Source organism: Sparassis crispa, assembly GCF_003851025.1.
Source record: "Sparassis crispa DNA, contig_000001F, whole genome shotgun sequence".
Lineage (NCBI taxonomy): Eukaryota > Fungi > Basidiomycota > Agaricomycetes > Polyporales > Sparassidaceae > Sparassis > Sparassis crispa.
Genome location: NW_020939748.1, coordinates 1,905,878 through 1,921,619, shown reverse-complemented (window position 1 = coordinate 1,921,619; position 15,742 = coordinate 1,905,878). Strand labels below are relative to the sequence as shown.

The 15,742-nt window shown below is 51.9% G+C and overlaps 5 protein-coding genes and 1 non-coding gene across 6 annotated transcripts; 4 read left to right on the top strand and 2 right to left on the bottom strand.

Annotated features, from left to right (window-relative positions):
• Positions 1 to 463: 463 nt before the first annotated feature.
• SCP_0206450 (Chitin deacetylase) lies at positions 464 to 2,051 on the top strand (the record flags this gene model as incomplete). Its single annotated transcript, XM_027754557.1, has 5 exons — positions 464 to 689; positions 744 to 1,015; positions 1,070 to 1,187; positions 1,240 to 1,456; positions 1,511 to 2,051. 5 exons carry the CDS (start codon positions 464 to 466, stop codon positions 2,049 to 2,051), a joined length of 1,374 nt encoding a protein of 457 aa, XP_027610358.1.
• Positions 2,052 to 3,444: 1,393 nt separating this feature from the next.
• On the top strand, positions 3,445 to 6,421 carry SCP_0206440 (Pre-mRNA-splicing factor CEF1; the record flags this gene model as incomplete). The annotated part of the gene is made up of 9 exons (XM_027754556.1): positions 3,445 to 3,469; positions 3,540 to 3,550; positions 3,604 to 3,659; positions 3,722 to 3,824; positions 3,884 to 4,163; positions 4,216 to 4,363; positions 4,416 to 4,449; positions 4,507 to 4,969; positions 5,025 to 6,421. The coding sequence occupies 9 exons, from the start codon at positions 3,445 to 3,447 to the stop codon at positions 6,419 to 6,421; spliced, it is 2,517 nt and encodes an 838-aa protein (XP_027610357.1).
• Positions 6,422 to 8,305: 1,884 nt separating this feature from the next.
• Positions 8,306 to 11,824, bottom strand: SCP_0206430 (hypothetical protein; the record flags this gene model as incomplete). The annotated part of the gene is made up of 7 exons (XM_027754555.1): positions 8,306 to 8,835; positions 8,886 to 9,488; positions 9,545 to 9,864; positions 9,917 to 10,147; positions 10,206 to 10,756; positions 10,815 to 11,061; positions 11,121 to 11,824. 7 exons carry the CDS (start codon positions 11,822 to 11,824, stop codon positions 8,306 to 8,308), a joined length of 3,186 nt encoding a protein of 1,061 aa, XP_027610356.1.
• A 98-nt stretch (positions 11,825 to 11,922) lies between these two features.
• Positions 11,923 to 12,001, top strand: SCP_t0206420. The gene is given in 2 exon segments: positions 11,923 to 11,958; positions 11,966 to 12,001. It is a non-coding gene; the product is annotated as a tRNA-Arg (tRNA).
• Positions 12,002 to 12,948: 947 nt separating this feature from the next.
• On the top strand, positions 12,949 to 13,173 carry SCP_0206410 (hypothetical protein; the record flags this gene model as incomplete). Its single annotated transcript, XM_027754554.1, has 2 exons — positions 12,949 to 13,028; positions 13,083 to 13,173. 2 exons carry the CDS (start codon positions 12,949 to 12,951, stop codon positions 13,171 to 13,173), a joined length of 171 nt encoding a protein of 56 aa, XP_027610355.1.
• Positions 13,174 to 14,176: 1,003 nt separating this feature from the next.
• SCP_0206400 (Deoxyhypusine synthase) lies at positions 14,177 to 15,544 on the bottom strand (the record flags this gene model as incomplete). Its single annotated transcript, XM_027754553.1, has 6 exons — positions 14,177 to 14,254; positions 14,310 to 14,405; positions 14,462 to 14,491; positions 14,546 to 14,755; positions 14,818 to 15,291; positions 15,344 to 15,544. The coding sequence occupies 6 exons, from the start codon at positions 15,542 to 15,544 to the stop codon at positions 14,177 to 14,179; spliced, it is 1,089 nt and encodes a 362-aa protein (XP_027610354.1).
• Positions 15,545 to 15,742: the final 198 nt, after the last annotated feature.

Genomic DNA, 15,742 nt, shown 5'->3' with positions numbered 1-15,742 from the left:
GGTTGCCTGTAGATCTGGCGGGCATGAGGTGCCGAAGTGCCAGAGCCGCCGAGGCGGCGGGGCTTCAATCGACGTAGGGGGTGTCCGGGAAAGGCATCCCGTTTGCCTTGACGGGCAGGTGAAGAAATGCCACTGGCAGGTGAGGAAATGGCAGTGGCAGTATATTCAGTTGGTCGGGCGTGTGCGGTGTTCTGCTTGCCAACTACATTTCTACTGAACGCGCCGCAGCCTGAAGGCCTGAGGGGGCGGGGTACCGCGATGGCATGTTCAGCTCGCAGGGGACGGCAATTGACTGCCGTGTTCTCGATCGTGCCCTGCTCACCTCTTTCTTTCCTGCCATTGCATAAATAGCTCTCCTCCACACTCTATTTTTTCGTGTCCTCCACACCGCAACTTTCTCAACTTCAACTACATCCCCCGCCTTCCCCTTCCTCCATCCCCCAGGCCAACTTCTGCCTCGAAGATGGTACTTCCACTACGCTGCGTCCTGTCGGTCATTACTGCCCTTCCGCTCGCTTCGCTTGCAACCGTCATTCCTGTCGCCTCCAATTTCCACCCTCACGAACATCCGACCCTCACAAAACGGCTTCCCGGAGTATGGTACCAGGCAGACGACTCCCCCGCTCATTCCCTCTTCCACCGCAACAAACTATCTGACCGTCAAACGTCCCCCACCGTCGGTTCTTCTAGTAGGTTTTCTTTCTTGATTTTCTACGCCGATATTTAGCTGCCTTCCATCGCAGCGTGGTCTGCGGCTTACCCCGAAGACACTCCCGACTCTAACCAGCTTCCTCAGGCGTGGGTCGACGCGCTCGACGCTGCTGTCTCTGCGGGCAAGATTCCCAGCATTCCAGTGCCAACCATGGGTCCTGACGGCAACCCTGTCTACCCCGACGGCCTCGACCCTACAAGCTCTGAGGTCTGTTCTGGCACCTATCAGTGCTACATCCCTGGCGAGCTCTGGAATGCCCCCAACGGCGTTATTGCAGCCTCCTTCGACGACGGTCCTTTGCCCGTAAGTCGCGTCCCGTTCCGCGTTCGTCTCCAGAATTTACGCCATGTCTCGCAGCCCTCCACTCAGCTCTACCACTTCCTGAGCGCTAATGATGTGCACGCCACACACTTTATGATCGGCCTCAACATCATTCAGTATTGGGAAGAGTTCAACTTGGCGGTCGCCAATGGAGGTGAGCAATATCCCTTTTTCGTCGACGCGTCTCCTCACGTGACCGTCCCTAGACGATATCGCGGTGCACACCTACACGCACCCGTACACGACCACTCTTAACAATTCGATGGTCCTCGGCGAGCTGGGATGGACAATGCAGCTCATACATGACTCCACTGGGGGTCGTCTGCCAAAGTACTGGCGCCCGCCTTACGGTGACACCGATGTCCGCGTCAGTGCCATCGCCAAGGAGGTCTTCGGCCTCACTACTGTTCTCTGGAATAACGAGTATGTCTCTTGCGTGTCGTGCAGTAGCCCAAATTGACAACCTCCCCCTTACAGCTCGGCGGACTGGACCATTGACACCAAGGGCGGCCAGACCCAGCAGCAAGTCGAGGACTCTCTCACACAGTGGATCGAAGGCCCCAAGTCCCCTGGCCTCATCATCCTCGAGCACGAGCTCACGAACGGTTCCGTCAACGCCTACATGGACGTTTTTCCACTCATCCGCCAGAACGGCTGGGACATCGTCAGCGTCGCGCAGCTCGACGGTCTCCCGGCGTACCAGAACGTCGCGCCCGGCAGCGGCACCGTGCAGCCCGTCACGCAGGTGATCGCGTACAACCCCACGAGCGCCGCACCGACATCCAGCGCATATGTGCCCCCCGCGGTGGCCGCGAATGCAAACCTGTCCTCGTCGTCCTCGTACTCGTCCTCACACTCGTCCTCGTTCTCGTACCCTTCCTCCGCCTCGCAGAGCGCGACCCCCAGCACGCATGATACGCAGATGAAGAACGGTGCGGTGCTCTTTTCCCCCGCGTCATCGTGGTCGATGGCGGGACTCATGACGGGCATCGCCGGGCTCGCTGCGCTGTTTCTGTAGTTTTTTTTTCTCGGACTACAACAGGACTCATCGTCACGGACAGCACGCACTGGCGGCATGACGTGGACTTACGCTTTCGTACCCGTCGGGACGGTTGCATTCTACCCTCAGGTGGAGGCCCTCCCCATCCCCTTTTCGTATACGAACCGACCTACTTTTTTTTACCCCCACCACGGCACGCCATTCGTTTTCCCTACATTCGTTTCCACAGTGCATCCCCAATATCGATACACTCGCCTATACTCTACCATAATCCGCCTGCATAGTAGTAGCAACTCCAGCTTGGGTCCTGCGTCAGATACACATGTACTGTACCCAGCCGTGCAAGTATATGTACCATACCCACCCTGTCGCACTGTACGTTTTCGGACTCTCGCGATCATATACGTACTTACACACACGCAGATACCCCGCGCACGGCGTTTACCTTGCCGTTGTATGCGCGTTGGACTCTCATACAGTAAGACACAATAAACATACTTCGCTTACATGTCATTTTAGTCGGTAACGCCTATAGCGTGCCATTGTTGTACTACATGGTTGAGAGTGTCGTGCACCGTTGGAGCAAAAATTTAAAAAATCCATCCAGGGCATTTTGCGGACCGGGCTTGGAATGGTGACAGGAACGTGAACACCTCAGACGAGAATTTTGTTTAAGGCGCGGGGGTGTGAGAGAAAGGTTTTTGACCCTCACTGGGGCTTGACTGGCTTCACACTGTCGGACAGGCAAGAGATACAGTACTTTGCGTGATCACATTGTACGCGTATGTGGTGTGGCGCGACGCGCATTAGTGACTGTTCGCGGGAAGCCTTGATTTGCCCAGTGCACTATGAATAGGTATTGTACAATAAGGCTAGGCCCTCAGACGCCCTCACGCGCACGGACAATAAACACATCCGGCCCAAAAAATTATTGTACATTCGACGCTACAGAAAAAGATGAGACTAGAATTAAGAGGAATGAAAGGGTAAGAGTCCCCTATGTCCATGACAAGTGTATAAATCATAACAGTATAACTCCTCTGCAGATTGCTGTATGGCATGGAACTGATGGGCCTGGGAAGGGAAAAATCCGTCACGGATCATTTGTGATACTCTCGTGTAAAATGCGACGTTTACATTCACTGCGTATTCTCTGGAAAAGCGTGTTGGCAGCGCCCAACCAACTCACCTTCCAAAAACGGGACGACCATGCCAAGTGGCACTTACCATCTGTGGCTAAAATGTTAAATCTCCGCTTGAATTGCGCTGACTGGCCCAGTCGCGCGTCCAACCCGAGTCTTGGCCGCCGCTCTGTACATCCACAACCCCGTCCTCCCCCACTCAGTAAGGGATTATTGTAGTAGTCTGCTTACAGGAGAAAAATCCACAGCTGTCTACTACCTCTAGCTTTATGGTCCGCATCATTATCAAAGGAGGTACGCTTAGTTTCAGGTCCTCGAGTGGAGCGCTTGCCACTGACCTATACTGATTACTTGCTTGTTTAAGGTGTATGGAAAGTGCGTACAGCTGTCCGCGTTTTTGTATCCCCTTGCTCACGTTCTTTCGCTAGAACACCGAAGATGAAGTACTCAAGGCAGCCATCGCAAAATATGGCAAGAACCAATGGTAAGCATCCACAACATGAGTCGGGTCCCCCCACCACGCTCACTGCACACTTGACACGACAGGGCGCGCATATCCTCCCTCCTCGTCCGCAAGACCCCCAAGCAGTGCAAGGCACGTTGGTACGAGTGGCTAGATCCCTCAATCAAGAAAACAGAATGGTCCAAGGTGCGCGCTCTCTCTCTACCCACACTCCACACAAATGCCTTACCGACGCGAACGGGTAGACGGAAGACGAGAAGTTGCTCCACCTGGCGAAGCTGATGCCGACTCAGTGGCGCACCATCGCCCCCATTGTCGGCCGCACGGCTACGCAATGTCTGGAGCGCTACCAGAAGCTGCTGGACGAGGCGGAGGCGAAGGAGAACGAGGAGCTTGGCCTTGCGGGTCCTGGTGATGAAGCGGGTCCCAGCGCGGACGACGTCCGGCGGTTGCGGCCAGGAGAAATCGACCCTGATCCGGAGACGAAGCCTGCGCGACCTGATCCAATAGACATGGACGAAGACGGTGCGTGTTGGTGTCCGCATGTATGTCGGATAGCATTCTGATGCCTTTGCAGAGAAGGAAATGTTGTCGGAGGCTCGCGCGCGTTTAGCTAATACACAGGGTAAGAAGGCGAAGCGGAAGGCTCGTGAACGCCAGCTGGAGGAAGCTAGACGGCTGGCCGTGCTGCAGAAGAAAAGAGAGTTGAAAGCAGCGGGTATCATGTAAGTATAACTGTCTCTCTGTTCCAGTGCGTGAGAATTAACCATCATGTAGCATGCGTCATAAGACAAAGAAGAAGGGGATGGATGTGAGTGTGATTTCCGTGATCATGTCGAGCTGTATATGTTAATTCGACAACCGACAGTACAATGCAGACATCCCCTTCGAGAAGAAGGCCGCACCTGGTTTCTACGACACCTCGGACGAACAAGCGCGCGCGACAACAGCACCCGTTGGCCAGACCCTCCGTCGCCTGGAGAACAAGCGCAAGCCAGAAGACGAAGAATCTGAGCGGAAGAAGCGCCAACGCAGGGCGGCGGATGGCAAGGAGGGCGGCAACGCTCCGCATCAAACGAAATTCATCGCTGCGAGAGATGCGCAGATCCAGAAACTCAAGGAGGCTGAGTCGATTGGGAGGCGACGGAAGCTGGTGCTCCCTACAGCTCAGGTAGGGGAGGCTGAGTTGGAGGACATCGTGAAGATTGGTCAGGCTGGCGAAAATGCGAAAGCGCTCGTAGGTGGCAGCGACGCCAATGCACGATTGCTGAGCGAGTACGAGGGCTTGGAGAGAGCTCGCATGGCACGGACACCTCGAACTGCTCCTCAACGTGGGTGTACTTCTTAGTCTGGATTTCAGTTGCTTATTTACATCCCTGCATACAGATGACAACGTAATGTCTGAGGCTCGCAATTTGCGGAACATGATTATTGCGCAAACGCCATTACTCGGTGACGAGAATACACCTGTACATACTGACCCCACAGGCGGAACAGGCTTCGAGGGCGCTACTCCCCGACACCAGGTCGCTTTCACGCCGAACCCTCTCGCGACTCCCCTCCACGTTGGAGCAAATGGAGCTCCAGGAGCGACGCCACTAGAGATTCAAGCCACTCCTGGGTCGACGCTGATGCGCACGCCTATGCGAGACACGCTCAGTATCAACCCCGAGGGATACTCCGCCGTCGGGGAAACGCCGCGCGACCAGCGCCTGCGTACGACATCCGCGAAACGTGCACTCAAGGCAGGCTTTATGAGCCTCCCTAAGCCTGAGAACAACTTTGAACTTCTTGTCCCTGAGGACGAGGAGGTTGAAGAAACAGAGGGCGTCATGGCGGAAGAGGACTCAGGCGATCGGGATGCTAGACTCAAGCAGCTGCGTGAAGAGGAAGAACGGAAGGCATTGGCTCGGCGGACGCAAGTAGTGCAACGCGGACTTCCCCGGCCTGCGACGGTGGATGTGGTTCGCCTGTTGGAGGACCTTTCAATCACGGAAAGCGAGGGGGCCGAGTTGGCTCCCGCGGAAAAGCTGGTGCACGCGGAGCTGGCAGATTTGCTGCAGCACGACTCAATTGCGCATCCTATTCCTGGCACCTCACGACCCGGCGGCACACTGTCGACTTATGTGATCCCTGGGGATGATGACATCGCAGCGGCAAAGTCTGCGATCTACGCGGAGTTCGCGACATCTCTGGGCTATCCCGACGCGAAGGAGGAGCAGCTGAAACAGGGCGTCACGGTACTGGCGGGCTTGGAGGAGGTGGACGACACGCTGTCGTGGCCGCACATCCGGCGGCAGCTCGTCTTCGACGCGAGTTCAAGAATATGGGTTGAGCCGAGCTCGCTCCCGGTGGTGGCACGCATCGCGGGGTTCAGTGTATTGCTGGACGAGTGCCGGGAAACGATGACGAAGGAGGCGGGCAAGGCGGCGAAGGCGGAGAAGAAGCTGAACGTGACGCTGGGGGGATACGAGTCGCGGTCGAAGGGCCTGTCGAAGCGGATCACAGACGCGTTCTCGGAGATGCAAAAAGTGAAGGTGGATTACGAGAGCTTTGTGCGGCTGCGGACCAACGAGTCGGCGACGGGGCCTGGACGGGCATCGGCGCTGAAGGAGGAGGTGGAGAAGCTTGAGAGGCGGGAACGGCTGCTGCAGGAGCGGTACGCGGAGCTGGAGGCGGAGCGTAGGGAGTCACAGGCTCGTGTGGCGGTGCTCGAGGAGAGGGTTATGGCAGAAGCCGAGGCCCTCAACGAGGCGGCGCTTGCGGAGGTAGAGGAAGCTTAGGAAGGTCGCTGTAATGTCGTGTATCTTTGCTAGCATATATATATCCTCGAGATATCCGCGCATGTTGAGTCTCGAATACTGCAGTGCGCGAGGGGAGAATCAACCGCCGATTACAGATATCGCAAGCACAGGAAGCATTACCACTTTTATCCATTGGAAATAACCTGGCAAAAAGCATGGAAATCAATAATATATTTTCAAAGGAAAAACCTCGAGAAAAAAGTGAGAAAAGAAAACATTCTCACGGTTTTTTGGAAATAAGTTGCCTACCATATCAGGCAACTGGACATGACAGGACATGACAGGACTAGTCTCCGTTGCTTGACCATATATGGATATGGATGACAGTCGATCCATATCTAGTATATGGTCTGCATCAAGGCGCGCCCCCTGCATAGGGCCGCATGCGGCTCTTCGCCCAATTTGGAAGCACACCTCAAGCCATGCTCGAGAAATTCACTCTGTATCAATATTCTTCCCTCATGGTGACATAGTTTTTGAATGAAACATTATTTAGAGATCTCTAGATGCAACTGGGAGCCAATTCGTGAGGTCAAACAGGTGGAACTCGTCTGCAAGCCAACCCTCTCATCATGCTCGGAAAGTGCCGAATTCACTCGGCCTTTGCTTGAAACTCTTGCTCCCAGCGACATTCTTCCACAAAAACCTCTAGGGAACTTTCGGACTGGTATTCTTCTAGTCTCCTGCATCTTTTATTACCCTCTCGATGCATGTTAATATGGTGTTTTAGTATTTTCGAGGGCGCATTTACTCAAGTCATGTGCACCGGTGACTTCCGAAAGCCGCAGGCCCTATGATTGGGGTCTCCCTTGCACTAGACTATGACAGGACATGCCAAAACCCGGACAAAATTACCATATTTGATCGTAGCGGCGCGAGCGCCATTCCCCGACTCCATTGGAGGCTGATGTGCAGTCACACTTTCACATGAGGGGTTGTGATTAATACGCAGTAAGTAGAAGTACATAAAGTAGTAGCTACGGAAATGTGTGTGTTTCAAGGGAATGCCGTTCATAGCTACACCAATAAAGCATCATCATCACTAGGTAATGATATTGTAAGGTTGATCACTACTACTCACTCGGCTGTTAGGCCATGGGTCACAAGCGCATGAGGGGCTCATGCGGTTGGGGCCATATATTTATACTACACAGTAATTCTAGGAGATTCCAGTATGTTCTCCGACATACCTATGTGCTGACTAATATATGTTTCCTGATTGGGAAACCACCAGCCCTAACAAATGAAGTTAGTGGAATAGGTATAGTGTCGTAGTGGCAAGCATCTATTTGAACAAGTGAACATCCATAGATGCACCTATTTTCCAGCTACACTGGTCAGAAACAGTCGCAAAAAACGAGAAAACTAAGTCTTCAAGAGAGCAGGTCCACATAGATTCCACATGGTTTAGTGGTGGATCATTAGATTAGCAATAATACGAGAAGAGGAATACACGCACATGCAAAACAGAATGATGTGCAAGGGCATAATGTTCGCAAGCATAAATAGACCTGCGCTCGAACAGTGTCGACAGGTCCAGTGCAACAGCGACGTTCGCGACCGGAACCCTAGACAGAGTCAAGACTCAAAATCGTAAGTGTTATTACTCAACTTATTTACTCATGTTGTTTTCGGGCAACTTCACTCGCAGAGGTGTCTGCCGTTTCCCCTTGCCAAAGCCCTCCTCCAGTTCCTGGAGTCGGGGACCAACTTATTTCCAGTGGAAAAACTGCGGAAATGCTTTGTTCTTTTACACATTTTTTCCTCATGTTTTTCCCGTAGTATAACTTCGTTGATTTCCACGCATTTTTCCAAGTTCTTCGGGAAAAAAGGAGTTATGCGTCCTGTGAAGGTCACAGAAGATTACAAGCCCACCATCGCTCCTTCAAGCTGCTCTAACCCTTCCAGCGTTTCCCGAGCCATCACACGGACCACCCCATCTTCGTCCGTCGCTGCAATGTACCCCAAAGTGCTCTTTCCCCGTCTCATCAAACTCGCCGGAAAACCGACGTGTTCCGTACCCGGTGAATCATACAGCCGCATCGTACACGCCTGGACGAGCAGCAAGAGGAAGTGCAGCGCAGCACGTCTCAGTGGCGGAAATTTCGAATTCGTTGATGTTGGCTGGGAATCCATCGTCCCGAGAGCACAGGTTTCCTTATCTTCAGCCAATGCCCCATCCGTGGAAGCGGGGTCTTTTCTGGGCGGAGCACGTACCGACTCCAATTGCAGAAGATCAATTATGGCAGCCGAGAGGTCCGCAGAGTAGGGCAACAAAACCAACGAGTCAGTTTTCGCGCATTGGGCCAAGAGAGAAAGTGCAGAAGTCCGCATGGTTGTCGGAAAGTGCGATGCGCTCATGACCGCACACAAGGGCGGAACGAGCAGATCCCCTGCCATTTATGAGCACTTATCAAACCACCAGGCACACCGCGAAACTTACCGTAAGCGGGAAGGACGTCACCACATCTGCGGATGACCTGACCCAACGCCTCTCCTACGCGGGTTCTCGCATCAACGTCTTGCTGCGTCATACCACTTCCACCCAGACCGTCCAAACCCTGCGAATAGATGTCAACCAGACCTTTCAGCACTTCTTTGCCGAATCCATCGACCATCGCGGCCAGACCTTGCACCGCGTTCAAGTACATGTAAGAGTCGTCATCCTGAATAGACTGTAGGAATATGGAGAGAATTGCAGGCACTAACGCGCGATCGATCGACGGCTCCTCCAAGCCTGACTTTGTTCTCCGGGTGGAAACAAGCTGACGAAGCAGAAGCAAACCGTGCGCCCGCACAGGGAGGAGGGGATCCTGCAGAAGTTTGAGCGCTTTTTGATAAATCTGTTGTGGGCTATCCTCGTGAGTGGCCGAAGTCTTCATCTCCGGGAACGATGCCGACGTAGACGCCAAGCGCGCCGTCATGACCATCCGAGCCTCCTGGACAAGAGGTCTCAGCGTCTCTGATGAATCCTTCGACAAGGGCTCTAGAAGAGAGAATATGTCGTTGAGAATAGGTGCCGTTCTGGCCGATAAATCCGGGTTGGCTATGGGAAGGTGTAAGATAGATCCTAGGCCTTGCCTGTTCAATTGATCAACACACCTTCCAGAACAGACAGAAGAAGATCGACAGCAGTAACAAGCATTTCCTGATCCCCGGACCTTCGCTGTGCTTCGTCATCACTGTCTTCATCTTCGAGCTCCTCGTCTTCCTCCTCGACAATGCGCAAGTCTTCCATCCGCAAACCAGCTGAGCTGGGCTTACTACGCTTGCCGCTGGAAATGGTAAGTTTGTTGGCTGACTCGAGCGCGTGTTTGATAAATGAAAGAATGTAAGCAGGCTTTTTGAGAATGTTGGAAGACGTGCCATCGGCCGTCAATTGTGACTGCATCTGCAGAATGAGCTGCAGATACATTAGAGTCCTACGTGCATATGATGAGCCAACATGACCACATGTGAATGAACGGAGCTGACCGTAATGGATCGGCATCTGCTTCCGATTTTACTTCCCTGTACGCCTCAAGCATTCGCATGAAGAGCTCAGACGAGATCTCTGATCGGTCAAGAGAATTGAGAAATTTCACGAAATGCGCGGGGTCTGGCCGGAGGTCCAGCGGATTCGAGTCTACGCTGAATTCCCCGGAATCTTCAGCCTGCCTGAGACTCTCCGGTGTGAAAAGATATAGCGAAGGAGCTCGGGTTAATCTGAGTGAAGGAAGATCAGTATGAGTACGAGATGTGCCACTGAGGAGGATCCCCTCACTCTTCCACTCTCGTCAGAGTTCCTGTCATGTCGACTTGCCATTCACCGCCTTCACCGTTGATAATGGACCATAAAGTATGCAAGCCTTCTGACGCGCAGACAACCCTTCCCCAGGTCATGAGCAGGCTCTTCAAGGAGTCCTTCGTCGCTGGATCTGATGTTTTCGTTTGGTCAAGACGAAACAGGATCGCATATAAAGTCGGGATGATCGGGGTAAGTAAGCTTGAGATAAATGTAGGTGAGGGGTCGGCATTTGTCAACAGCGTTTGTAGAATTGACAGAACAATAGATGGCGATAGGTCGCGTTGCTTCAGAGTTGCTGTTGGAGCTTCGTCTTCACCCTGCGCTGGAATGCGCGGCGAAGGAACCAGGAATGGAAGGTGCAATTTCGTAAGCAGAATGTCTGAAGCTACTCCAGGCGTTGGACGGTCGCCAGACAATAGCATGCGAGAAAGTGAGAAAGCCGCGGCACGTCGGTGGGCGGGCGGGATCGTTTCGGGGTTCGTAGACAATACTGTGATTAATCGAGTAATAACGTTCTCGTAGTATTCCTTTTGAGAACAAATGGTAATCAGAATTTTGGTTGTAGGATGTAGCGATAATACTCACATTTGGCTTGGTGCCGGTGGGTACAGTACACAGTAAGCGCCCGACGTGCTCAAGCTTCTCTAATGACGCATCATCACCCGAAACATCTTCCTCGCCAAATACAACGGCAAGCAGACCAGGTACTCCTTCCGGACGAAGCAACTGCCGGCTTAGCAAGAAGCCACATGATTTACGAACGTAGGACAAAGCAGATGGTGGGTGTGACAGTATACCACCGAGAGCGGCGATGGTCTGAGATGCCGGGAGACTGTCCAATACGCATCAGAGGAGATGGAATTCAATACTGACCTGGTAAGAGAGACTAACATGGACAGTAGGTGCATAACTAGTGGGCGGAGATCATCCACCGGACGAACAGAATCCGTAGCCTGACGCTTGGGCATCCAGCCAAGAACGATACATGGAGTCAAAATATCAGTCAGGTGCCTGTTGAGCAGGGTCAACGATATTATTGTCTCCGCAAGCGGGCCCTGCAGTCCACCAGGCAGTAAGAGATGCATAAGTCGAGTAACTGCGGATGACAGTGTCTCATAGTCTGCCGGCACGTCAGTAAGGTCAATAATCTGTGCGCCGCCATGATGCTTCGGGGACGGTTTCGTCGGTGTGGCAGCGATAACACGACCAAGTAATGGTTCCAGGGCCCATTTGAAGATTATGGAGATGAGCGTACGGATCTGGGCCAAATCTCGTGTCCCGATTGCCACACCTTCGTGAAGCGTTCCCTCCGAGGGTTTAGAACCGCTCTTCGCCGGTATAGATGCAAATTCTGGTGAGTTTGATGCAAGTAAGATGGCTTGAAGCCGTTCTATGACGCAAAGCGCTTCTGTGGCTGTCTCTAGCTGCAAGTCTTCAAGTGGTCCATCGGAAAGATCGATATCTTTGTCGAGAGCCTGGTAATACTGGACAACTCTCTGTCGCAGAATGTCCTTCAGTGCGGATGCGCCTACTGATGCCGAAGAGCCTGCAAGAGGGGCGCTGGTACGCAAGATATTAATCACTTCCTTTTGCATGGAATGTTGCGACAGCAAGTGCGTCATGCACGATATCGAGTCTGCCGTGCTCGCACGGCAATGGGATCATATAATGCATGATCCTGACATATAGGCATGGCCGCCTGGCGAAATGGCATCGCGTCTGACTACGAACAGGTAATCAGGAGATTGCAGGTTCGACCCCTGCGGCGGTCACGATAAATTGAGTGTTTGTTTTTGTGCTCATTTGCTGTTCGCACTGGCTTCTCCCTCCAGTGCATGTTAACATTACCTCTAAGCGTGTATTGCTTGTACATACACCGCCAAACCGACCTGAGCTACACCTGAGATTGAGGCCTAGACTCGGGGGAATCTCGCCAAGGAGTGTCCGACAGATCTGGAGAGAAGAGCGATGTCAGAATACTCTTAGCGCCCATATAGTGTCACGATTTTGTCACAATTTCATTGAATATCTTTGAGTTACAAATTTTGTTGCCTTTTAAAGCCATTATATAGTTTTGTCCCGAAGAAAAATGCCCAAAAATGGTTTAAATGGTACTCAATGAAAATGTGATGCATTGTGACTGTCACTTTTTGGTCACATTGCCATCAAGTACCATTTAAACCATTTTTGGGCATTTTTTCGGGACAAAACCATATAATGGCCTTAAAAGGCAACGAAATTTGTAACTCAAGGATATTCAATGAAATTGTGACAAAACCGTGACACTATATGGGCGCTAAGAGTATTCCGACATAAGATAGCACCCGGCCGAACTCGCCTGGAGAGCGCTGAGATATTCTACGGAGTGGCACCTGCCAGATCCATGCAGTCTTGTTCCCAACTCTCAACAGCTCTTGGTCCTCTTCCTTCTCTTTTCCCTGCTCTGGCGCTTCCGGGCCTCCTTCATCCTGCCAACTCACTCCTTTTTTTTCTGTCTCCATTCTGGATTTCTCTATTTTCTCTCTCATCCGTGCACCCACACTCCTTCAATGTCACAATCCATCAACCCGTTGTATGATGTTCCCAGTTCTCCACCCCACCGTGGTAATGCTCGGCCACATTGCTTTCCTGGTATGGATCATTTGTTCTGTCTGTCATTTTACTTATTTAACGTTCTCTCACCGTGATATTCTCTCATTCAATTCAACGAACCAACCTGATGCCAAACTCGGAGTACGTCGACAACAAGTTGTCGACTGTTCAAACCTTTCACAAGGACGATGCAAAGAAGATCTCAAAGTGAGTGTTCGTTCTGTTGGATGATTCGTCGAGTTCTTATGCACGGCATCACAGAATGTTTGCGCAGATTCTGGAAGATGACCGGACAAATTATGGCCAAGTCAACATTGAGGAACACACCGGTGCGGCGGGTGTGGTAGCATGAGTAAGAATCTCTACTTTGCACACCCTATTGTATTACGGCGCTTTGCATAATTGCGTGAAACTCGCGGGAAAAATCTCAGTATTTGGCTGGCGCAAACAAAGCCATAAACGGAAGGAGGCAGGTCGAGCTCGGTCACGAGATCCCTTGCCCACTCAAGAGTTCGCAACGAAAGTACCGTTTGTCGTGCAAAAACCTGATAAGAAAAATGAGCATGCCACATATGATATGTTCAGAGGCCCTGGGACAGGCCGAAAAGTGTTGCGGACTCCAAACGACAAATGCCGAGGAGAGCCCTGAATGCCGCGGGTGGCTGGCAAACTCCCCACCTTCTCTATATGGGTTTGTTTGCACGGGCCAAATAGTGGGAAAAAATCCGCGAGTTTCACGCAATTATGCAAAGTGCTGTAATGTCTCCTTGTCAGGTACTCGCTGAACATCTTTCACCAATGCTCTGCACCGCCGTCGCGACATGTCATGGTACGCCGCCGCATCGGGGGTTTCTTGTCAAACACATAGCCCACTTTAAATCTGGCTTCTAATCCTCTCCTATATTCCATGTCATGTACTTACGATCCACAATGTGTATACGATCTGCAATATACAATTATTTCTGCATTTTGCTGTACATGCGGTTGCTGGTACTGCTATCCCCTGCGGTAGCCACGAGCTTGAAGATGAATCAACCAGATCAGATACTCGCATTCTCTGGAGCTCGTTCAAGAGTGTGATGCAATCTCAACTTAAACTCAGTCTGAGAGGTACAGCTTGTCCTCTCCCCAATATCCTGGGCAAAGCTCTGAGGGCTCTCTCTCTCAGGAAATACTCGGGGAATATGACGATCTCCTCTTCCCACGAGCTCTGCGACCGATGCGGTAATAGTCCACAGGCACTTAGCGGATCTTAGGCATGGGATCTTAGGTACAGCTCAAGTTTGTTTGGCGGTGTAGGTCTCTACATAAGCTATTTTGCATCACGACTTTAGTAGCCAAATAGGGAGATCGTACTACCCTTGGGTACCTTTATCTCTCCCAAAGGTCGCCGCTACTAACAAGGGGAACACCAAGGTAGCGTCTGCGAAGACCTATAAAACACGCACTGATTAATGCACATATTCCATCGCATAGTGTAAAACGTACTTTGACCGACTCAGAGCCAGCCCTAATTTTACCCCACGACACGGCCTCATCTGGTCGAGCTCCGGAATCCGATCCATCAAACTCCTGCCCAGTGTTCTGACATAGAGCACGGAATGAGACTGAGAGACAGAGAATTGCCAATAGACACATACTATGTATACTGAATAATCGGCACCGTTACGCTGTCATGATTAACTCAGTACGCAACATCGCAGAGATTGCTACATCCGACCCACAATAAGCATCGCATTGGCTATCTGATGCTTACAGACGCCACCTCCAAGAATTATCATGCCCGCTTTCTTGGCCTGACGCGTTAGCTCGTTAAGAGCGCGGATGTCACGCACGATATCGACGACGAGACCGGGGGAACGGAAGGAATGGAAGTAAAGCATGTCTCCTAGAGAACCGTCCGTGAGAGCAGGACAGAACACTGGAATGTCATTCTGCACTCGAGGGCTTAGCATGGTTATCACCAAAAGGTGAGATGAACAATCGTAATATTCACTTTATAGGCCCAATAATACACAGATTCCTCGTTGTTGATTTCTTTCCCTAACCTCCTGATGAACGTGCTAGGAGTCCATACCTGGCCGCTCTCCTTCTGTTCCTTGAGCATCGTATCGAGAATTGGCATAAGCCAATCCTCGAACTTGCAATAATTGTCGTTCGGCACAATCAGGTTTCCTATGCGATTCATCCCCTTCTTCCTCAAATCGGCACCGTCTAGATTGAAATCAGCTAGATAGGTCTTGCCAAGGCACTTGATAATGTCTTCCTCGATTCCGCCTGCTGTAGTAACCATGGCCCTGACGTGCCGATGCTTCACGAGGTGCAGAATCACTTCGCGCAACCCAGACGAGATCAAGTTCGATGTGTAGCCCAAAAAAATATCGCAGCGGGTCTGAGATCTGACCTCTTTAGACCTGTACTTCTCGGTCTCGTCTTCCGTGAGGAGTTCGTCGGAGAGACGCCATGTTCGCTGCAAGACGGTCAGCATGGCCTACACGAAGGGGTGAATGAGACACGCTCACCATCTTATCGACGATCTCTATAGCTTTGGCCAAACTGTTCGCCTGGAATCCTATACGTTTGTAGCTCCCCAGTAACTGGTGCAATGACATGGGTTCATCGAAATTAGGTCCTTCCACAGAGACAGCATACTCTGGCATCGGCTCTGACGGCTTGAGAATAGCAGCAGAGGCATCACTTGGTATGGCCGAGCTCGAAGCCATGGCGATGACCAGTTCAGGCCTGTAACCGTACAGCTGGTTGGATGCGCAGATTCGTACTTGACAGGGTATCTGTATATTGAGCTCGGAAGAACGGAGGAACGGCAGAAATTTGGACCTGAATTTATCGGAAGCGCGTGCCGCGGCGCGTCTCGTGCACGAATTGATCACTGCTATACTGGAACTGCAACAGCACACTCA